The 23,086-nt window shown below is 45.3% G+C and overlaps 2 protein-coding genes and 1 long non-coding RNA gene across 5 annotated transcripts; 2 read left to right on the top strand and 1 right to left on the bottom strand.

Annotated features, from left to right (window-relative positions):
• Positions 1-699: 699 nt before the first annotated feature.
• Positions 700-10,217, bottom strand: Fbxl12 (F-box and leucine rich repeat protein 12). Of its 3 annotated transcripts, XM_046437086.2 has the most exons (4): positions 10,079-10,139; positions 9,897-9,969; positions 8,398-8,461; positions 700-2,130 (listed from the first exon to the last, which is right to left on the bottom strand). In XM_046437086.2, the coding sequence occupies exon 4, from the start codon at positions 2,128-2,130 to the stop codon at positions 1,309-1,311; it is 822 nt and encodes a 273-aa protein (XP_046293042.1). In that variant the 5' UTR covers positions 8,398-8,461; positions 9,897-9,969; positions 10,079-10,139; the 3' UTR covers positions 700-1,308. The 3 variants fall into 3 exon arrangements, with proteins under 3 accessions (XP_046293042.1, XP_046293040.1, XP_046293041.1); XM_046437084.2 differs by lacking the exon at positions 8,398-8,461 and having other exon boundaries at positions 10,079-10,217; XM_046437085.2 differs by having other exon boundaries at positions 9,897-10,153.
• A 46-nt stretch (positions 10,218-10,263) lies between these two features.
• On the top strand, positions 10,264-11,566 carry LOC131423890 (uncharacterized). Its single transcript, XR_009226025.1, has 2 exons — positions 10,264-10,395; positions 10,885-11,566. It is a non-coding gene; the product is annotated as an uncharacterized LOC131423890 (long non-coding RNA).
• A 5,331-nt stretch (positions 11,567-16,897) lies between these two features.
• On the top strand, positions 16,898-18,581 carry Ubl5 (ubiquitin like 5). The gene is made up of 5 exons (XM_046437088.2): positions 16,898-17,052; positions 17,384-17,450; positions 17,657-17,740; positions 17,877-17,914; positions 18,431-18,581. Exons 2-5 carry the CDS (start codon positions 17,395-17,397, stop codon positions 18,472-18,474), a joined length of 222 nt encoding a protein of 73 aa, XP_046293044.1. The 5' UTR covers positions 16,898-17,052; positions 17,384-17,394; the 3' UTR covers positions 18,475-18,581.
• The last annotated feature ends 4,505 nt before the right edge of the window (positions 18,582-23,086 follow it).

The following is a 23,086-nucleotide window of genomic DNA, read 5'->3' as shown; positions in this document are numbered from 1 at the left end:
TAGCAGGAAGAAACATGTCCAGCTCCTCTGATGGGTGAGCTTAGAATAAGGAATCAGCAGACCCAGCTCAGCCCTCTTCTCTCAGTCCTGGCCCTGCCTTCCAGGCAGGTGATGAGCCCCTAGTCCGGGGCTTAGCCACACACCCTCAGACCCGGTTCAGAAGGGTTCAGAAGTAACACTTATCTCATGGGCAAGCAAATGCTCAGGCTTTTACCACCTGCGTCCTTCAAGTGGTTCTGACTCAAAAGACAGGAAAAGAGTTGTTACTTACCGAAACCCTAACACCTGAGCCACCTGTGAGGCCCTGCCTGCCCTTCCCCCATTGCTCTCCAACCTGGCTTTCTCCTCCCTGCTCACTCCGCCCACAGACCTCCTTCCCATTACTGGAAAATGCCAAGTTTTTTCCCACCTCAGGATCTTTTTTCCCCAGCTTTCTCTGCAGCTGGTTTACCACTTAGATCTCTGCCAAGAGGCTCAACCCTGCCCTCTCTACCAAGCACCCATGCCTCCATCACATAACCTTGGTTAATTGTCTCAGAGGCTCCAAAATTATTCCATGAACCTGTTCACACCCCGCCTTCTCCTCTTGGAGCTGTACAAGAACTTTTGTTTTGGTCACTGCTGTGGCCCCAGTACCAAGAATGTTGCCTGCCAAAACAGGAGGTGCTTAAGGAATGAATAAACTGAATGCTTTCTTGAAAAAAAAATTCATTATTTTTCTTTAATAGCAAAATAATATCTGCTGTGGAAAACTTGGAAAAGGTAGAAAATACAGAAAATACAACTGAGAACCTTCATGAACATTTTGATTATGAATGGCAAGCCTCATCTGCCCTTGATCTCTGTGCCTCCTGTGTGTGTGTAGATATAGAAATGGTGCACAGGCGTGTGGGAACACATGTATAGTCTTTTCAGTATCATTGCGGGGACTTGGCCCCTCAGGTCCTTCTAGCTCTTAATTCCACCCATCTGGTGGTGAGGACAACTCTGAGGATGACCTGGAGGATGGCCTTCATCAAGGGCTTCTGAGGGCGGGGGCTGTCAGAGTAAGGCTATGCAACATAATCCTGAGGTAGCTCGGATCTCTATTTGTAGATGTGGGAACTGGGCCTCCAGAGGCAGGCTGCTGAGGCTGAGGCCACACAGCTGGCCAATGATTCCCACTGTCTGGAGGCCCAAGGCCTTCATTGTCTCCTCCTGTCACCTTCAGTTCCCTCAAGCCCCATAAGCTGCCCTCTTCAATTTGCTGCTCAGAGGGTCTTTCATCAAGGGCTTTCATCAACTATGAAAGCTGGGACAGTGGCACAGTTACATCCACCAGTCCATGGACTCTTTGGGGCAGGCCCTAACAATGACCATACAGTGGGGCAGCCCCTTACACAGGATCCTCTCAGCCTCCTGACCCTCCCAGCCCAGCCCCTGCAGCTCAAGCACTCTGAGTTTGGGCATGGTGAGGCAGGAGGAAACAATTTCAGCTGGAGTGGGCATTTCTGGGGTGATGAGGGGGCCCTGTAAGCACAGACTCTCCAGGGCTGGCATTCCTTCCAGGACAGCCAGGCCAGGAGCAGAGAGGCCCCCAACGGTCAGCCGGATCTTACGCACACCTCGGAGGTGGCGGCTGATGGCCAGCAGGGTGCTGTCGGCTGAGAGGGTGCAACCTAGCATCTCGAACCTCTGCAGGTAGCTGAGCTCCTGCAGGCTGGTATCCAGCCCCGTCTGGGTCACACGGTAGGTGCCACCTAGCACCAGCGAGCGCAGGGCCCGGAAACGTGTCAGGCCCTGCAGGTGCTCGTCACGGAAGGCAGGGACACGGTCCAGCACGATGCATTCGAGCAGGGGCAGCACGGTGGGGTCCTGCTCCTTAAGGAGCCAGGCCATGGAGATCTCACAGCTGTGCAGCTCCAGGGTCCTCAGGGTGCAGGGCAGGCTGGTGATGGGTACCATGCTCAGGTCAGCCACGTGCAGGCAGAGGCGCTTCAGGTTGGGGCACTTCTGGCCCAGGGCTTTCAACAGGGCAGGGGACAACTGGGGGGCCTGAGAGCCGGAGAAGAGGTAGCCACCCATCCGCAGGGAATGGAGCCGAGATGCCATGTATCGGCGAAGAAGGTGCCACATAACTTTAGGCCGCATCTGTAAGAGGCAGAGGTTGGGGTGACTGGGTGAGAGGTACAGGGTTCCCAAGGCCCCTGACTACTTGTGGCAGGGGTTTGGGTGTTTCCCTGGGTTTCTGCCCTTCCACATTAGCCTCCTCCCCAGGAACAGCAGGAGGGTCTGACTTCACCATTCTGACTGCTAAAGTCCAGCGTTTGTGTGTGTGTGTGTGTGTGTCTTGGGGTGGGGGTGGGTCCAAATAGATCAGAACAGATGGAGCAGGGAAACAAAATGAACCACCCCTCTATAAGCCTTTCTTCATAACCACCTCTGGGAGAGAGAAACCACAGAGAATAAAGCTGGAAAAAAAAAAAAGGCTAAAAATTACCCAGAGTAAATTAGGTCTAGGTTAAAAAAAAAAAAATGATTAAAAACAGTCACAGCCTAGTAACAATCAGAGCTGCCTGACCCTGGGAAATTAACAGAACACAAGCAGAGCCAGGTGGGGTAGTACACCCCTTATCCTAACTCCTTGGGAGGGTGAGGCAAGAGGATCTCAAGTTCAAGGCCAGCCTGGGAAACTCAGTGAAACCCTGTCTTAAAGTAAAAGTTTAAAAAAAGGTCTGGGGGTGTATGTAACTCAAGTGTAGAGTGCTTGCCCAGTAAGTTCGAGGTCCTAGGTTTATTCCCAGTACAGTGGAAAGAAATAAAACAAAATACAATTGAAAACCCAGTTCACTTCATTGTATGTACATATTACTTTAAAAAGAAATTGACTTCAGTGTAGCTCAGTGGTAGAGCAACTCGTCTGGCAAGCATGAGGCCCTGGATTCAATTCCTAGCATTATGCAGATTTAAAAAAAAAGGAAATGTATAGCATATAATCTATCTATGGTTCTGGGTATTAGATCCAGGGCCTTGTGCATGCTAAGCACATGCTCTACCAGCTTCATACCCAGTCTACTGGGTATAAATTTTGTTGACTACTTTTGACATAGGAATCAAATCTTTGTGGCTAAAATTATGGAACCAGCCAAGATGCTCCATCAATAGATGAATGGATTAAAAAATGTGGTACATATACACAATGGAGTCCTTCGAAGCCATAAAGAATGAAATTTTGGCATTTAACAGTGGATGGAACTGGAGAACGACATGCTCAGTGAAATAAGCTAGACTCAGAAAATCAAGGGTGGAATGTTCTCTCATATGCAGAAGCTAAAGCAAAATAAGGGGGGAAATGGGGTGGATTAGATATCAGTGGTGATACAGGGAGGATCAGTGGAATAGAGGAGATTGAGAGAGAGGGAGGACGTATGGGAAAGGGAAGGAAATGTGGAATGAATCTAACAACTCATGTCATGTGCAAGTAAAAATATACCATAAAAAATTCCACCTTTATGTATATGTCAAAAGCACCAATCAAAAATAAATAAATAGGGCCTGGGGTTGTAGCTCAGTGGTAGAGTGCTTGCCTCACACGCATGAGGCGCTGGATTCAATCCTCAGCGCCAGGTAAAAATAAATAAATAAAATAAAGATATTGTGTCCCTCTACAACTAAAAAAAATATTTTAAAAATAAATAAATAGCCAGGTGCAGTGCCATATGCCTATAATCCCAGGGGCAAGGGAGGCTGAGACAGGAGGACTGCAAGTTCAAAGGCAGCCTCAGCAAGTAGCAAGGCCCTTAGCAACTCAGCGAAACCTGTCTCTAATAAAATATAAAAAGGATTGGGGATGTGGCTCAGTGGTTGAGCACCCCTGGGTATAATCCCCTGTACCGAAAATAAATAAATAAAAAATAAATAAGTAAATGGAAGATTTGTAGGGCAGAGGAAGAAGAATGGGGGAGGGAGGAAGGGTAGGAAAGTGATGGGCACCACGGACTGAAATGGAATAAATCAAAATCCATTCATGCATGATTTTTTTTTAGTTGTAGATAGACACAATACCGTTATTTATTTTATGTGGTTCTGAGGATCGAACCCAGTGCTTCATACGTGCTAGGCAAGCGCTCTACCACTGAACCATAACCCCAGCCCCATGCATGCATGATTTTGTCCAAAGAACCCAATTACTAGGTATAACTATAATGCTCTAAAAATTACAGCAACTTAAAGAGCCTGTCTCAAAAGATTTTGGGATGTGGCTCAGTGGAAAAGTGCCTCAGGCTAAAGCCCCAGTACCAAAACCAAACAAACAAAAAATACCAAAATTCTCGGCCAAATTTAGACCAGCAAGTCGGGTCCCTGGAAACTAACTCGTTAGAAATACTGGCTACTAACCAGAACCTCACAAGGGTAGAAGCTATGGTTAGCAAAATTTGAAATGGGCAAAAAGCCAATGGACAAAGTTAATTTTTTATAACTTTATTATTTATTTTTATTGTTTATGTGGTGCTAAGGATTGAACCCAGTGCTTCATACATGCAAGGAAAGCACTCTATCACTGAGCCACAACCCCAACCCTGACAAAGTTAATTTTTATTTGAAAGATAATATTTAAGAAAACTCTTTAAGTTTCACAACATCAAATGTGAGTCAGGATGCTGAGAGGCAGCTTTTCTCATGATCTGCTGTGGAAACTTCTTTGGGAAGCAATATGGTAGTTTTTTCAGAAATATAGAATGCAGGAAACCACTAACACCTGTTTTGTTTTGAAAGAACACAGTTGACGCTCTGTAACCATGGGAAGAAAAGCTACATCTCCAGCCCTTTTTATATTTTGAGACAGGGCCTCACTAAGTTGGTGAGGCTGTCCTTGAACTTTCAATCCTCCTACGTCAGCCTCCTGAGCTGCTGAGATTACAGGCATGAGCCACTGTGCCCAGCTCCTATGGAAATTTTTTTGAAATATATTTTTTTTAGTTGATCTTTATTTACTTATTTTTATGTGGTGCTGAGGATTGAACCCAGTGCTGCACACGTGTGAGGCAAGCGCTCTACCACTGAGCTACAACCCCAGCCCTCCTATGGAATTTAAATCATCTCTGAATGACTTATTATAACTATAGAATGTGAATGCTAGAAATTAATTGTTATACTGTATTGTTTAGGGAATGATGACAAAAAAAAAAAAAACTAGACTGTACATTTTCAATGTCTCCAAATTTAATACCCGGTACCAAAAAAAGAAAAAAGAAAAAGAAAGAAAATCTATAGGAGGATATGCATTGATTCTATGCAAATGCTACACCATTAAAAAAAAATGTTTTGCAGTTATAAATGGACAGCATGCCTTTATTTTGTTTACTTTTTATGGGGTGCTAAGGATCAAACCCAGTGCCTCATACATGCTAGGCAAGCTCTCTGCCACTGAGCCCCATACACCATTTTTTTAAAAAAGGGACTTGAACATCTAAGAAATTTGGAATCTGAGGGGATCCTAGAACCAATCCCTAGCAGATACCATGGAACAACTGTTTATGTGTTTGTGTTCCTAGGATACAAAAGCAAACAGGAACCTGGAGCAGTGGCACATGCTTTTAATCTCAGAAGCTCAGGAGGCTGAGGCAAGAGTATAGAGAGAAAATTTAGTGAGACTCTTGTCTCAAACAAACAAACTAAAAAAAACAAATTATGGTACTGGGGATTGGACCCAGGAAAACTTTACTTATGAGATATTATTTTTATTTTTTATTTTGAGACAAGATCTTGATAAGTTGCTGAGGCTGGCCTCAAACTTTCCATCCTCCTGCCTCAGCCTCTGGAGTTGCTAAAATTATAGGTGTGTGCCCCTATGCCCAGCCAAAATTTTAAAAAATTTTAAAAGGGCTGGGGTATAGTTCAGTGACAGAGCATCCCTGGATTCAATCCCCATACCCCCCCCCAAACTCCATTTCCCCACCACCCCCCTGCACACAGGCAAGCAAGCAAATAGCAACATCTGCTGCCTCTGGCAGAAAGAACAAGGTAAGGTGAGGGAGAGAAATAGAGAGCAGACCTTAATTAAGGCCTTAAGGAGACATGAATTTTTGCTACTTTGCATTTTGAATCATGCATGTTTTATCAAAAAAAAAAAAAACCTAATGCTTTCATTTGTTAAAATGTACCCACCAATCTGGGGTACAGTTCAGTGGTAGAGCACTTGCCTAGCATGTGTAAGACCCTGAGTTCCAGTTTCAGCTACACACATGCAAAAGAAAGAACAAAAGGGTGGGGCAGGGGGAATCAAGTTAGGATTCCAGTACAGCCTGACTCCAAAACCTGATCTGGATCTTATAATCACTGCACTGTAAAAGCAAAATGTACATTGTAAATGCATAAAAGATGGGAGAGGGGGAAATACTCCAGAGCAATAATAGTGATGACTCTGGGGAAGGGGTTAACAGAGACAACTCTCAACAGCTTAGCTCTGCCTGTAGCAATTTCAGTGTATTTACCAGAAGAATCATTCATGACTTGCATAATTTCTTAAAAATTATCTTTCACTGGTAAATACACCTCCAAAAAAAAAAAAGGGGGGGGGGTTGGTATGGTGATGCACCTGTGATCCCAGCTACTTAGGAGGCAGAGGCAGGTGAATTGCTTGAGTCCAAGAGTTTGAGGGCAATCTGAACAACACAGCTAAACCTCATTCAAACAACATAAAAGGAAAACTATAAACAAATGCTCATTTCCAGCAAATAGCAGGTGTGCTAAAAATGTTTAGTAGACTGAAGTCCTGCAACTTACTTGAACGAATTTTAAAAATAATAAGATGGATTCATGGACTGAGAAAGCACTGAATAGATAGATGCACAAATGGATAAACAGGTAATAAATGTAATTAAACTTTAAGGTTGGGTATTTGGGATTCTCTATGCTATTCTCTCAACTTTTATGTATTTATTATAAAATGGTTTTTAAAAAGTTGATTTTAGGGTTGGGGGTATAGTTCAGTGGTAGAGCACTTGTCTAGCATGACTTAGGCCCTGGATTCAACTCCCAAAACCACCAAACAACAACAATAAAAACAAACAAACAAAAAAACAGGTTTGGGATTATATGCCTATAGTCCCAGCTACTCAGAAGGCTAAGGTGGAAAGGTCATTTGAGCTCAGGAGTCAAGACCAGGCTGGACAACATAGCAACATCAGGTCTCAAAAACTGTTGATCTCAATGAAAACAATTTTTCTATAGGGTCATAATCTCTTTTTTTAAAAAAAAAAATTTTTTTTAGTTGTCAATGGACTTTTTATTTATTTATTTATATATGATGTTGATCATTGAAACCAATGCCTCATACATGGTAGGCAAGTGCTCTACCACTGAGCTAGGACCCCAGCCCATGGGTCATAATCTCTTATGAAACATCATGGGGGCTGGGGATATGGCTCAAGCGGTAGCGCACTCGCCTGGCATGCGTGCGGCCCGGGTTCGATCCTCAGCACCATATACAAACAAAGAAATAAATAAAAAAAATAAATATTAAAAAAGAAAAAAAGAAACATCATGGAAAACACTTTGAGTAGGAAAAGAAAAGGGGTATTGATAGCTTTATGCCAGGTTGGGGAAGATTTTATTACCAAATAAATTTGTACCTGGTTTGGAAAAAAAAAAAAAACCTTTTCACTTTCCAAGTGTTTTTGTTGTTGGGGTTTTTTTGTTTGTTTGTTTTTGGTACTGGGGATTGAACCATGAGCACTTAACCACTAAGACACATCCCCACCTCTTTTTAAATATTTTATTAGAGACAGGGTCTCACTGAGTTGCTTAATGCCTCGCCAAGCTGCTGAGGCTGGCTTTGAACTCACAATCCTCCTGCCTCAGTGATTACAGGTGTGCAACACTGCCCCGGCATTACTGTTTTTAAAGATGAGATCTTGCTATGTTGCCCAGGCTGATCTCAAACTTGTGGACTCAAGTAATCCTCTAACCTCAGCCTCTTGAGTAGCTGATTCCACAGGTGTGCTTGAACAAGCCTGGCTTCACTTTGCAAGCTTTCTGATTTTGAAATGTTGGATTAAGAACTGAATATGGTAAAGTCTAAATGATCTTACTCCTCAGAAAGTGCACTTCCAGGTTTCAGTGTAAGTTCACCTGGAAAAAAGAAGACAATCACTGGGCGCAGTGGCACATGCTTATAATCCCAGCAGCTTGGAAGGCTGAGGCAGGTGGATCACAAGTTCAAAGCCAGCCTCAGGAACTTAGTGAGGCTCTAAGCAACTTAGTGAGACTCTGTCTCTAAATAAAAATTTTTTTAAAAGGGCTGGATGTTGCTCAATGGGTTCAATCCCTGGGGGGGGGGGGGAAGAAAAAGAAGAAGACAATCACAAGGCTATTCTTGTTAACCAAAGTGTCTTCCCCTGAGGAGAGGGGCCGCACCTGGAGATGCGGATCAGGTCCCGGACCGGGAGGTAAGAGAAGATTTCCAGAATGAGGACAATACCTGGAGTAGAAATGGAGAGGTTAGGACCCCATTAACCATTTTAATAAGAACCCCAAGTGATTCATATACACAGTAAAGTTTGAGAAACTGATTTTAACTATTTAGATTATTGGAAATAATCTAAACATCTATTAACAGGAAAATGGATACATAAGTTAAAAGGAATGAACTTGATTTCTATGTGCTAAAAAAAACAGCATTATTTAAATAGGAAATTGTTCAGAAATTCATTCACTATACTATATACTGCTTATGAACACACGTATGAAATGATGTGAAAGTAAGGTTACAAATCTTCTTTATAATACTGGCTACTTATAAAAAGGATAAGACAACAAGTAGACCTATAAATGTTTTACTGTGTACACGTATATTGTGTGTTTACATATACACACAGGTGTCTGTCACACGTATGATGTGCAGTAAATAAAACAAAGTTTAGGTTAGATCTGCCCCACAGTGGCACACATCTGCAATCCTCACTACTTGGGAGGCTGAGCGAATAGAATTGAAAGTCCCAGGGCAGCATGGGTAACTTGGTGAGATCCTTTCTCAAAAATAAAACGTTAAAAAGACCACGGAAATCGGCAGCACAGGCCTGTAATCCCAGCGACTGGAGGCTGAAGCAAAAGGATCACAAATTCCAAGCCAGCCTCAGCAACTTATCCAGAACCTATGTCAAAACAAAAAATAAGAAGAGCCGGGAGAGTAACTCAGTGGTAGAGGGGTCCTGGGTTCACTCCTCAGTCGGACCAAGGGGGAAAAGAAAAAACAATGAGAGAAGAAAAGAAACAGGGTGGCGGATACAGCTTAGTGCTAGAGTGGTCACCTAACACAAGCAAGCCCTGGGTTCCGTCCCCAGTATAGCCAAAAAAAAAAAAAAAAAAAATTTAGGTGGTAAAGACATGGTTGTAATATCACCCTCCATACACTTCTGGATAGTTGAAATATTTCATAATAAACACAAAGAAAATAAAATGCAAATGAGAGAAAGTGGAAATGGTTTGGTCGTACTACTCAGGAATTTTATTCAGAAAATCAGTTGACTCGGGAAAATAATTTCGCTACAAAAAACTGGTATCAGCGTCTGACAATGTCATCACAGACCAGCATTTCCTGGGTGCCGAGGAGGGCCAGGCACTGCTGCAAGCCCCTTCTCCGCACCGCGGCCCCACGACCGAGCTTTTCTTTTAGGGGCTGGGACTGACCACGGGCCTCGCGTGGACTCAGCACGCGCGCCGGTCCCGCAGGGATCTAGGACGGGGACACTGAGGCCCTGAGACGGGCCCACACTGCCTGACTGGAAATCCCAGGCCTGCGCTGACCAAGGGCCAGTTCTTGCAGTTCCTGACACACCGTCCCAGGGTGGGAAGGCTGGTCCTCGGGTCCAACCAATCCAGACGAAGCCCTGGCCCGCGCCACCGACCCCGCGTACCGTGTAGAGCGTCAAGTCGACATGTCGCCACAGCCACCGGTCGTCCACCAGCCTCTTCCAGCGGTGACAGACCCTGGGGGAGGGGACTCGCCGTTAGAACGACCCCGGCCCCGCTGGGGCCGGAGCCGCATCTCCGGGTGCGCCCCCTGCCCGGCTCTTTCCCCCGAGGAGAGGGGCCGCACCTGGAGATGCGGATCCGGTCCCGGACCGGGAGGTAAGAGAAGATTTCCAGCAGCACCGAATCCGGCAGGTCAGTAAGAGTCACCATGATCCCGCCGCCACGTACTTCCGCTTCCGGTCAAAGCGAAGTCGGGATTCCCTCGGGAATGCCTAGGCGGCGGGAGGGGCGGCAGCCGGACTTCCAGCACCCGGCGGGACCTCCCGCTTTCCTCTCGCAAGGATGTGGTCAGGTTCCAGGACCGGACCACCTCGAGACCAGACCTGCCCGGGGGCCGGGCTAGAGACTAAGACCCAGCCTGGGCGGTGTCGCAGGGGCTGGGTGAGGCCCAGGGGCGGGGCCGGGACGAGGACCAAGCCCGGAAGGCGTGGTTTGGGCGGGAACCAATTGGGGGCGTGGCCAGGACGGAGGCTGGGCTGGGAATAAAGGCGGGGAGTGGGCGGGGAGTGGGCGGAAGAGCGTGTACCCAGGCGTGGACCTAGCCCAGAAAGCCTGGTTCGGAAGGGGACAGGGACCAAGCTTGGGGCTAGGAATGTAGCCCAGCAAGCGCAAGTCCCTGGGTTCAGTCCAGGGAAAAAGAAAAGGGAAAAAGATCTCAAGAAGAAGCCTGGAAGACGGCACCGGGTTGGGACGGGCCCAGGCCCAAGGGTGGGACCGGGAAGGAAGCTCAAGCCAGAAGGTGTGGTTGGTGGGCGGGAAGAAGGACCAGGACCCAGCCTGGAGGGCAGGGCAGGGATCGGGCGAGGCGACGGGGTGTGGCCACAAGCGGAGTACCTGGCTGAGGTGTCTGTGCTTCTTCACTTAATGCAGCCTGAAGCCTGAGGCGGTGGTCCACGCCGCTGATCCCAGGGACCTGGACGGCTGAGGCAAGGGAATTGGAAGTTCAAGGCCACCCTAGGCAACGTAGGAGACCATGTCTAAAAAAAAATCTCCGTGTCAGGAGATGAAGTTCAGTAGCAGCACGCCCGTCTGGCATACCCGAGGCTCTAGGTTCGATTCCCAATATTGGAATGTCCTGAGCAGTGAACTCAAAGGGAAATGAGACAAGATTTTGCTAGCCTCGTTATGATGAGATAAATTTATATTCAAGAAGTGCCACATGACTTGATAAGATTAAGAATGTTCGAAGTTGGGATGGGGATGTGGCTCAAGTGGTAGCGTGCTCACCTGCCATGCCTGCAGCCCGGGTTCCATCCTCAGTACCACATTCAAACAAAGATGTTGTGTCCGCTGGAAACTGTTAGAGTCTGTAAACAAGTCAGGATGGCGCCTGGCATTTTGCCAGAGAAATGTTAGGGTCTGTAAACAAGTCTGGATGGCGCCTGGCAAAATGCCAGAGGGAGTGGTTTGTGAAGTAACACCAGGGAGCCATTAAGTGTGGAGATTCCTTATTGGTTGACTGATGTATCTAGTTTATGCTAATTAGATAAGCTGTGTGGAATGTATAAATACTGCTCCTGTCCTGCAATAAATGGCTACCACTCCTGCTGTATCAATGTACACAAGTTGTTCGTCACCCCTCCCCTCAGTTTGCTGCAGCCGGACTGCGGCAGGAAACTAAAAAAAAATAAATATTTAAAAAAATTCTCTAAAAAAAATTTAAAATAAATAAATAAATAAAAGAATGTGCAAAGTTAGATAAAGAGTGTGTGAATTTAGGGATGGAGATGTGGCTCAAGCGGTAACGCGCTCGCCTGGCATGCGCGGGGCGCTGGGTTCGATCCTCAGCACCACATTAAAATAAAGATGTTGTGTCCACCGAAAACTAAAAAATAAATGTTAAAAAATTATCTCTCTCTCTCTTAAAAAAAAAAGAGTTTTTGAATTCAGATAAGGGAGATTGTAGATAATTGAAGACCTTGAGACCCTGTGTAGGCATTGGGTCCCACTTCCTCGTTCTCCTATAAATGTTGGTGAAGATGCTCACAGCTTTGATGTTGTGGCTGTGGACTTCATGCAGAAGGAGTGGAGTTTCCTGGATCTAATTCAGAGAAACCTGTACATGATGTTATGTATAGTGATATGATGCTGGAGAACTACCAGAACCTAGGATTGCCATCATTCCTGTAGCCTCTCAGGGACTTACTGTGTTGCAAGGTTAGTGATGTTAACTCTGAATACAGTGGGAAATAATATAGTCCCTGCCCTAAAGAGATTGTAACTTACTGTGGTGGTTCTCAAAATGTCCAAGATCAATAACAGTGCTGTCATTATGTTAGAAATGGACCTTTTCAGCCAGGCACAAGGTGTGCACTACTATAATCCCAGCAATTCAAGAGACTGAGACAGGGAGACACAAGTTCAGAGCCATACTGGGCAACTTAGTGAGACCTTGTCTCAAAACAAAACTAAAAAGGATTGGGGATTTAGCCCAGTGGTAGAGGGCCCCTGGGTTTGATCCCCAGTACTAGAAAAATAAAATTAAATTAAAAACTGGAGTGACTAGGGGTGTAGCTGAGTGCTTAGTATGGGCAAGGCCCTGAGTTCAATTCCCAGTAACACAAATAAAAATAATAATAAAAACAAAAGCAGTGTGTATAGTTTGATATACACACACATGGATTCACATTCTTTCAATAAAATGCAAACTATTATGTCTTTTACTTTATACATAAAGGCCTGTAAGGGGGCTTGGCTGCTCATGTGACTCAGGGGTACAGCACATGTCTAGCACTTGCAAAACCTTGGGTTTAATCCCCACTGTGACCAAAAAAAGAAAAAAGAAAAGAAAAGGAAAAAAAGCCCTGTGTGGAAAACAAGTTGTTTATCAAACCTCGGACATAATCTGAAATGTTGTACAGTGCTTGAAAATACAAAGTCTATTTCTTATTGAAATGTATTATGGTGTCTGAAAGATTTATCATTTTCTTAGGAGGCTCCCGATCACACATTTGAGGATGCAGAGACTTGTTTTTAGGAAACAAAATTTTAATGGCATTTGCTGTGGGAGGGTTAGGGGACCATGTGCTGCTGTATTGCCTTTTATGCTGCTCACATTTTCTACCTTGTGCAAGTAATACCTTTAAAAAAAATAAGTTCCAAATGTGTATTTTTTTAAAAAAAATTTGTAGTTGTAGATGGAAAGCATGTCTTTATTTTATTTATTTTTTATGTGGTGCTAAGGATCGAACCCAGTGCTTCTCGCATGCTAGGCAAGCACTCTGCCTCTGAGCTACAGCCCCAGCCCACAAATGTGTATTTATACTACAAACCCCTTTGATATTTTTCTTCAAACAAGAGTACAGATAAAATACTTCATGTTTTGGCAATCACTCTTGTGATTGTGGAGGGAAAGACCAAAAGAAATGCACAAAGAAAACCTCAGATATCCCTGAGTTGCTGCTTCAGGTGCTCCCTATTTCCAGAATTTTTGTTATGAGAAAAATAATCAGTTTAAGCAACTGTAAGCTTTCTGTTAGTTGAAGCCAAAAGCATTGCTAACTAAAAAGCTTGAGGCTCTTCTCTGGACCTGGAACACTGAAAATTACAACTCCTTTGCTTAGCTTATTGGTTAAGAAAAAGTAATAAAAGTACAAAATAGCTGTACTTTTCTGCTGAGTGCTCGTTCTGTTTGAGTGTTTTTACCAGTATCAGCTCACTTTATTTCCATAACCATGGTGGTTGATACTACCAGGTGGAAGCTGAAGCTTAGAGGTCGAATCACTTGCTAGAACTGCAGGGCCAGAACCTTCTGGTGCTGAGCCTCTGCCATTATCACAGTACTCTGTGGTGGTAATTCCCCAGCACTGCTTTAAAAAAAAAAAAAAAAAAAGCCAAAAGCCAGGCGCAGTGGCACTTGCCAATAATCCCAGCGGCAGAGAAAGGATCTCAAGTTCAAAGCCAGCTTCAGGAAAAGCGAGGCGCTAAGCAACTCAGAGAGATCCTGTCTCTAAATAAAATACAAAATAGGGCTAGAAATGTGGCTCAATGGCTGAGTGTCCCTGAATTCAATCCCCAGTATCGCCCACCCCAAAAAAAAGCAAAGAATAAAAAATCCTAACTATGGCATTGATTTTGTTCACTGCTGTATCATTAAGACTTGCAGAGATACTCAGATGTTTGGGAAAGGGACCTTCTTCATCCCTAAGATTATTTTACTTCTGGTGAATTGTGGGTGGGGCATTGCCTTTTTGTTTGGCAGAACCCAAGCAACTATGCCCCTGGCTCAGGTATAGGGGGTCCTAAAAACCATCTACTGGACCACCAGCTCATGGGGATGAAGGGGAGGAAGGTAGGTCAGGTAAAGAAACACATGTATAACTTCCTTCTGGATCAGAAACGAGGAAACAAGGGTATCAGGGGCCTGCCCAACTTGCTCCCTGGGTCATGAGCCAGTCTCCACCTTCTGAGAAATATCCAACTCCCCCAGAAGGAGTAGCTCTGACAGACAGCACGATGGAGTTGCCTCAAAGGGCAGTTGCAGCCAGGTCCCTGCACAGGCAGCCCAGAATTAGCATTACCAAGATTTGGGGAGGAGTCACACTAGGAGACCCACTGTCTCTTGGGGTGCCTGTCATACCACTTCGGTCCAGGGAAGGAGTTCTGCAGTTGTGGCAGTCTCATTCAGGGACTTCCCATTGCCCACACCCACTCCCCAGGATGGCCTAGTCCCCCAGTAGACCCTCACCTGTCCCCATGGAGCCCAAGCCCTCATCAATCCCAGGCTTGATGTTCCTCTTCTCATCGCAGCAGTCCCCACTTACTATTGCCCCAGCCCACAGCTCAGCATGACAACAGCTTCAGTGACCTGTATTTTTTTTGTGTGTGTGTGGTGTTGGGGATTGAATCCAGGGCCTCATGTCTGATAGGCAAGCACTTTGCCACTGACGCTATATCCCAAACCCTTTGAGTGATCTTCAAAATAAACACATAGAAAAATTTACTCTTATAAAATAAAATAAAGGGCTGGGGATGTGGCTCAAGCGGTAGCGTGCTCACCTGGCATGCGTGCGGCCCAGGTTCGATCCTCAGCACCACATACAAAGATGTGTCCGCCGAAAACTAAAATAAATAAATAAATATTTTAAAAAAATAAAATAAAATGTGTTCATGTTAAAAATCTGTAAAACACCAAAAAGTATTAAAAAGAAAATCAGACTCTCAGCAATTCCACCATCTAGTGATAAGGACTGTCAAAGACCTGTGTAACCCAGTATTTCTATGTGAACACAAAGACATGTTGCTTTCAAACTTCTCCAGATGTATCAATCCCCTTACCTTACCCTCAAACTTCCAGTTTCTCTTAATCTATCCATTCTTCTGCAAACTCTTTTTTTGGGGGAGGAAGGGGGGTTGTTAAATTGCCCAGACTTATCTCAAACTCCAGGGCTTAAGTGATCTTCCCAACCTGGCCTCCCAAGCAGTGTGGAGGTATGTACTACCATGCCTGTATTTTATATATATATATGATGCTATCACATTGCGGGTTGTTTTTTGTTGGTTGGTTTTATTTCCTTGGTGGTACTGGGGATTGAACCCAAGGCCTTATCCATGCTAGGCAAGTGCTCTACCACTAGTCCTCCCCCCACTTTTTTTTTCATACTAGGGATGGAATCCAGGGGCAGTTTACCACTGAGCTATATCCCTAGTTCTTTTAATTTTGAGACAGAGTCTTACTAAGTTGCTTAAGGTGCTGAGGCTGGCCTCGAACTTTTGATCCTCCTGTCTCAGCCTCCTGAGTTGCTGGGATTACAGCCAAGAGCCACTGCCACTAGCCTCAGCCTTCTTTATTTTGAGGCAGGGCCTCACTAAATTGCCAGGCTGGCCTTGAATTTGTGATCTTTCTGTCTTGGCCTCTCAAGTAATTGGGATTATAAGAATGTCTCAACATACCTGGATAGGCTCACTCTTTCATAACAGTCCACTCTGAAGGGAACTAACATACTCTTCTAGACTAGCATTACTACCTCCAATAACCTAATCACCTCCCACTGGGCTCCACCTTTTAAAGGTTCCACCACTTCCCAACATCACCACACCGGGGACCAAATTTCCAACAATCCTTGGAAGACACTCTCTAATCATATCCAAACCAGAGCACATAGAATCTGCAGTTTCCATAGGATGGCCTCTCAGCTTCTACCTAATCTCACATTCTAGTTTGAGAAGGTGGATTGAGTAGGTTGAAAAGCGGTGGCTTCCTCTCAGAATGAATCAATTTAGGCTCAGAATTTTGTCTGCTGAAAAGGAATTATCTATCAGGTCCACTGGCAGAAGCTGGTTGAATTTGGGGGGTGGGGGTCCTGTCCCACCAGCCCTCATGACCCTTGAATAAGACACAAAATGCTCCTGGAAAACACAAAAGCAAAAGATTTTACGATTGTGCGGTTTTCAGCTTCCTAGTAGGCATTGCTAGTGCGCGACAGGGTCTCCATTCCAGGATGGGGCTTCGCTTGTGGGATGGAGTCTGTGACCCGTGACTCCGCGGAGCAGTCGCGACGAACAGAGGTGGGGGGTGAGCAAGAGGTTATGAGTTCTGAATGCGGGGGCGGGGACAGGACGACTGCCGGGCTGGGCACCCTCTGCCCGGTGGCCCTAACGCTGTAGCGAGGCTTCCTCGCGCTCAGGCACTGGAGGTCATCCAGAGGCCGCCGGGGGACCCTCTGGAGTTTCCACCAGCTGACTGGGTCTACCCACAGCGAAGGGGCTTTAAACAACGGCTTCCTACGGGCTGGGCGTCGGCCCCTGACCTCTGACTCCGGTAAGCTCGTCCCCGGCTCCGTGCCCACCGCTACCCTGTTCCTACCTCAGGCTTCCGACTACCCAGTTTCTGAACCCTAAAGCCGCGGGGATGAACCGCAGGACCCAAACGGGCCCGGAACCCTGAAGAACCCGACCCAGCTCTAACAGGTACCCGGAACACAAGGGAGGGCGCTTGCGGTCTCGCACTTCCGCTTCCGGTTCCCAGCGTCGACTTCGGCTGGGCTTCCGCGCTCGAGCGGAGAGGTTGTGGCGTCTTCAGGTTCGAGGCGACTCGAGGTGAGCGGGTCAAGTGAGAAGCCCTGAGTCGCGGGCAGCGGCCGGCAGTCGCCGCCGAGGGTCCGCGAGTCGGTGGGAGGTGAATCCGGGAGCCTTGGGGCCTGGCCTTCAGGCTACGTGAAGTGGCGGAAGCGCTGCTGTCTGGGATCCCGGGTCCTGGGACGCGGTACTTGGGGCCCAAGAGGACTCAGGTCTAGGGGTTAGAGGAGGTGAGCAGAAGACCCAGGCCGGGGTCTTAGGGCTGGGACCTAGGAGATTTGTACGATGGGCCTTCTGGGACCTGAGAGGCCCCAGAAGTCCTGACCGCTGTCCTCCCTCCCACCCCGCGTAGCTCCGGTCAGGATGATCGAGGTTGTTTGCAACGACCGTCTGGGGAAGAAAGTCCGCGTAAAGTGCAAGTATCCACCGACGGCCCGAGAGGCAGTGCTCGCTGGGGGTGCTTAGCGTGAGGCAGGCAGCCCGGTCTGTGTTGTCGGGTGGTTCTAGTTAAACCCAGGAGAGCGGGCGGATGGGCTCCCGGCAGAGTGTAATGCACTCAGCCCTAGAATGTCATCTTCCTCGTTCTACCTCTCCCTTCCATTTGCCTTAACTTCGCTGCGTCCAGCACCGATGACACCATCGGGGACCTTAAGAAACTGATCGCGGCTCAAACTGGCACCCGTTGGAACAAGATTGTTCTTAAGAAGTGGTGAGTGCAGTGGTGGGGCTGCCGGCTGGACTGGGGACTAGGCCAGAAGGGTTTGGGTGGGGGAGCGCTGGGCTCAGCCTGCCTCTAGGGGGAAGAGTTTTCTAGGCTTTTTTCTGAAAGGTCTCTATTTCCATAGGTACACGATTTTTAAGGACCACGTGTCTCTTGGGGACTGTATCCTTTGTGTGACTTCTTGAGGAAGAGTCTACATACCCATTCCTGGTTTTCTGGTTCTGTATTGAAGCACGTTTGATATTAAGCTCATAGGTATTAACTTAGAATATGGTACATGGTAAGCACTGAGAAAATAGTTGTTACGGAATTATTTCATTGGGGAGGAGGGTGGTTTATTGGTGAATTCGTTTGACTTGGCTTAGAAGGACTTTGTCACTCAAGTTCAACATTACTGAGCTCCACCTGTTAGATAGGAGGTCAGGAGGGGTGAAACTCAGGCAAGTCTGTTATGCAGAGTGGGAGCCTTGAGCTGTGGAGTTTACTGTGGTTCTCTGAACTTTCTTTAAAAAAAAAAAAAGTTTTCATTGTTTTTTTTCCCCCTCAGTCAAAATTAACCCAGTCCAAAATGACTTCCTTAGCTTTGTACTGAGTCTTTAGGGCACCTGGATCTAGCTGTGAGTAGATGAGGGATGGTGATGGAACCCCCAGTGAAGACTCCTTAACACTTTACTTCAGATGAAATCCATGATGGGATGAACCTGGAGCTTTATTACCAATAGAGCAGAATTCCTTCCCCCCTGACTTAGCCTCTTGTCCCAAGCTCACCTCTCACACTGGTATGGATATTTGTTTTTAAAAACTCACATTAATAAAGACTTAGATACTGCTTTGTTGCCGTCTATGTTTGAGAGCTATCTTATGATTTCGTCTGTCCGTTACTGTTAATACATGGCTGCTTAATGAGAGCTTAGGAATGACTGGATCAATGACAGAGCTGACTAGGAGCCCTGAGCTATGGGGTTTATTGTGGTTCTCTGCAGGCAAGAGGCCCTGGGAGTCTTGTTACCCTAATAGACCATAGAGCTCCCACATAAGGTCAGATTTAGTAGTAATGTTAGTAATACAGGCTCTAGATTCAGACAAACCATGGGTGGAATATCAGCTCCGCCACCAACAATCTGATAACCCTGGGCAAGTTACTTAACCTCCCTCTAAGCCTTTGCTATGGTTTGAATGTCCCCACCAAAACTTATGTTGAAATTTAATCTCCATTTCAATGTATTATAAGCTGAGATATTTAAGAAGTGATTAGATCATTAGGGCTGTTTTCCTGGATTAATTAATCTATTCATGGATTAATGGGTTATGTCAAGAGTGGGTCTGTTGCAAAAACTCTTTTGACTCCTTGTTATCTGGAGACTCTACAGAACCCCGTAAAAGGCCCCTCAACCCTGGTCCTCACAACAAAACCAAGAGCTGAATAAACTTAGTTTACAGATTACCCAGCCTCTGGTGTTCAGTTACAGCAATAGAAAACAGATGGCCTTCTTTTCCCTATCCCTATTCCTAAACTGGAATTATTTCATATCTACTTCACTGGTATGTTGTAAAGCGATGAGATTAGCATGTGTAAGCATTCATAATTCCTGGCAATTCTTTTAAAGACAAAAATGAGATCATAGTGGACAAAACAAGGCAGTGTGGCACAGGGTTTAACAATTCAGATGTTATAGCTCTGATCCTCAGGTTCCTTCTCTGAAAGGGGCCCGGTGGTACATGTCTATAATCCCAGTGCCTTGGGAGGCTGAGGCAGAAAGATTGCAAGTTGAGGCTAGCCTGTGCAATGTAGTGAGACCCTGTCTCAAAATAAAAAGGGCTGGGTGCAGTGGTGGGAGCCTATATCCCAGCAGCTTAGAATGTTGAGACATGAGGACTGAAGTTTAAAACCAGCCTCAGCCATTTAGCAAGGCCCTGAGCAACTCAGTAAAGCCCTGTCTATAAATAAAATATAAAAAGGCTTGGGGAGAGGGCCGTGATTGTGGTTCAGCGGTAGAGCACTCGCCTAGCATGTGCGAGGCCCTACATTCTATCCTCAGCACCATATAAAAATAAATAAATAAAATAAAGGTATTGTGTTCAACTACAACTAAAAAAAAAATAATAAATATTTAAAAGGTCTGGGGGGCTGGGGTTGTAGCTCAGTGGAAGAGTGCTTGCCTAGCATGTGTGAGGCACTGGGTTCGATTCTCAGCACCATATACAAATAAATAAAGGTCCATCAACAACTAAAAAATATTAAAAAAAAAAAAAAGGTCTGGGAGTATAGCTCAGTGGTACAGAGCCCTGGATTCAGTCTCCAGTACCACCACCCCCCCCCCAAAAAAAAAAAAACTTAACCACTGAGCCACATCCCCAGCCCCTTTTATTTTTTGTTTTGAGACAGGGTCTCACTAAGTTGCTGAGGGTCTTGCTAAGTTCCTGAGGCTGGCTTTGAACTTGCAATCCTCCTACCTCAGCCTCTGAGCTGCTGGGATTATATAGGCAGATGCCACCGAATCCAGCTCAAAACAAAAATATTTTTTTTTTTTTGAGAGAATTTTTTTAATATTTATTTCTTAGTTTTTTCGGCGGACACAACATCTTTGTTTGTATGTGGTGCTGAAGATCGAACCCAGGCCACACGCATGCCAGGCGAGCGTGCTATCGCTTGAGCCACGTCCCCAACCCCACAAAAATATTTTAAATATTTTATATTTTTAAAAATTTTTAAAAATTACATGACAGATCTAACAAGGTGTTCTTTAATTTCAAATCAGCTTATAAATATATAAGCTAATAGTAAAACCATTCTCCTTACCCCATTCTCCTGAGGACAGGCCTTTTTTAATGAATTTATATAATCTTAAATTTTGTTTTCAGAAGATGATTCTGCTATGAGCTTGGGATGTAATTCACTGGTAGAGTGCATGCTTAGGTGTGCACAGGGCCCTAGGTTTGCCCCCCAGCATGGAAGAAAAAAAAAAAGACTAATATTATATGCTCATAAGAAAAACTCAAAACAAGAATTTGTTTTCTGGGCTGGGGATGTGGCTCAAGCGGTAGTGTGCTTGCCTGGCATGCGTGCGGCCAGGATTCGATCCTCAGCACCACATACAAACAAAGATGTTGTGTCCGCCGAAAACTAAAAAATAAATATTAAAATTCTAAAAAAAAAAAAAAAAAAAAGAATTTGTTTTCTTATTTCTTAATTCCATCCCTCCTGCCTCTGGAAATCATTACATATCTGAATGAATCTAGGAATTTTATGAAATAGCAACGTAAAGTTTTCATACAATAGAATAATTATACATTCTGCAATAGGCATTACCATGTAGCAGCTTGCTTTTTTTTGGGGGGGGGGGGTCCTGTAGATTGAACTCAGGAGCACTCAATCACTGAGCCGCATCCCCAGCTCTATTTTGTATTTTATTTAGCAAAAGGGTCTCACTGAGTTGCTTAGTTCCTTGCTTTTGCTGAAGCTGTCTTTGAGATCCTCCTGCCGCAGCCTCCTGAGCTGCTGGGATTACAAGTGTGACCACTGCTCAGTGCAGCTTGCTTTTTTTGTATGCTTATGTAGATATCTTTCCATTTAAATTCTCTGTCCCAATCTTTTTAATTAGTATTTTTCTTTGCTTGGTTTTATTTATTTATTGTTTTACTTATATAAATAGGTAGTAGAGGGGGATCTTTATTTGTTTCTTTTTTTGATGCTAGGGATCCAACCCAGCCCTCCCTGTTTTTGTGACAATTGAAAGTGTCTTAAGATATTGGCAAAATATTAAAGAAGTGGTAAATAAAAAGAAAATATTGGCAAATGTTCCTTGAGGAACAAAACATCCTGTTTGAGAACCTCTGTTCTATCATTATGTATGAATCTTCTCCCGCCCCGCACCCCCCCACCAGTGCTGGAGAAAGAACCCAGGACCTCACATTCTAGACAGTGCTCTATCACTGAGCCATACACCCAGCCCTATGACACACTACTTTTGCAACTCTGCCCTAAGTCTAAAGTTGTCTTTAAAAAGAAAAGATTGTGGGGCTGGGGTTGTGGCTCAGCGGTAGAGCACTCACCTAGCATGTCCAAGGCCCTGGGTTCGATCATCAGCACCACATAAAAATAAATAAAATAAACGTATTGTGTCTAACTACAACTAAAAAATAAACATTAAAAAAAGAAAAGATTGTTATGTTGATACACTTATATAAAACCAAAGGATTATGTGAAAATTAAGTCCCCCATTTCCTCCTTCACCAAATCACCACCAGCAGTCAATGTTTTAATTAATCCAGAAATTTTCTGTTATAAGCTTATAGTTCTTACACAACTGAGATGATTATACTCTTAATAATGCTGTTCAGCTGCTTGCTTTTTTCTGCTTTATAATTGGTAACTTTTCATAAGTGATCTATTTATTCATTCTTAGTTTTCTTTTTTGATTTTTTTTTTTTTTTTTTTTGGTGGTGGTGGTATGTTTTCATACATACTACGGTTGCTATGCTGTACTTTTTTTCACCCAGCAAATACCAACTAAAATTTATTTATCATTCTTTTGGCCACCTGGGAATTGGACCTAGGACATCCTGCAAGCTAGGCAAGCATTTTACCACTGAGCTATATCCCAGCCCAGGACTTTATTATATATGTGCTCAAACAGCTCATCCTCTTCCCACCCACACCTGCTCCTATGCCCTCATCTGAGTGGCAGTGCTATCACCCACTAGTCACCCAGGATGGAGGTAGGAGCCAGATTAAGAAGGAGTAAGTTGAAGTAAGTAGGTTACAAAAGGCATGGAAATGTTTGGGTCGGTAGCATTGGGAAATAGCCTTATAAAAACTAAAAAAGGGCTAGGTTCCTTTTGGACATCTGGAAAAGTCAGGTGGGAAGAGGGAGGATGGAGGAGCAAAAATTAGGCATCTAGCAACTCGTCGCCAAGGCAACTGCGTTGTTATGGCAACAGCAAAGGCAGTCTCCTTCCAAGTACTTAGTGGGTTCCCCAGTTATCTCCACACCAGCCGGACGCTTCCGCCTGGGGGGCTGGCGGGCTTCCGGAAACTGTTCATGAAGGAGGGAACTGCTGCTGCAGTAGCCAATCAGTAAGGTGTATCTTTCCCGGGTGGGCTCCGCGGCGAAGAGCGCCAAGAACGGGTCGGGACTTTTTTGGTGCTTACCGAAGGGCGTTGAAAAGGGCGGGTTCGTGTCCCTTCCCCACCACTTAGGAGGGAGGAGGCGGGGCCCAGATAAATCGTAGGTGAGTACGCCTACCCTCACTTCTGCCCAATAGGAAGCCAGAGAGCTAGCCGGGACGGTTGGAATGTCCAATGTGTGTCGCAGCCAGGCACCCGTGCGGAGC

Source organism: Marmota monax, unplaced genomic scaffold, assembly GCF_021218885.2.
Source record: "Marmota monax isolate L192 unplaced genomic scaffold, Marmota_monax_Labrador192_F-V1.1 WCK01_AAM20220418_F8-fsc00021, whole genome shotgun sequence".
Lineage (NCBI taxonomy): Eukaryota > Metazoa > Chordata > Mammalia > Rodentia > Sciuridae > Marmota > Marmota monax.
The sequence above is the reverse complement of the archived record's forward strand: the minus strand, read 5'-3'. Positions and strand labels throughout refer to the sequence as shown.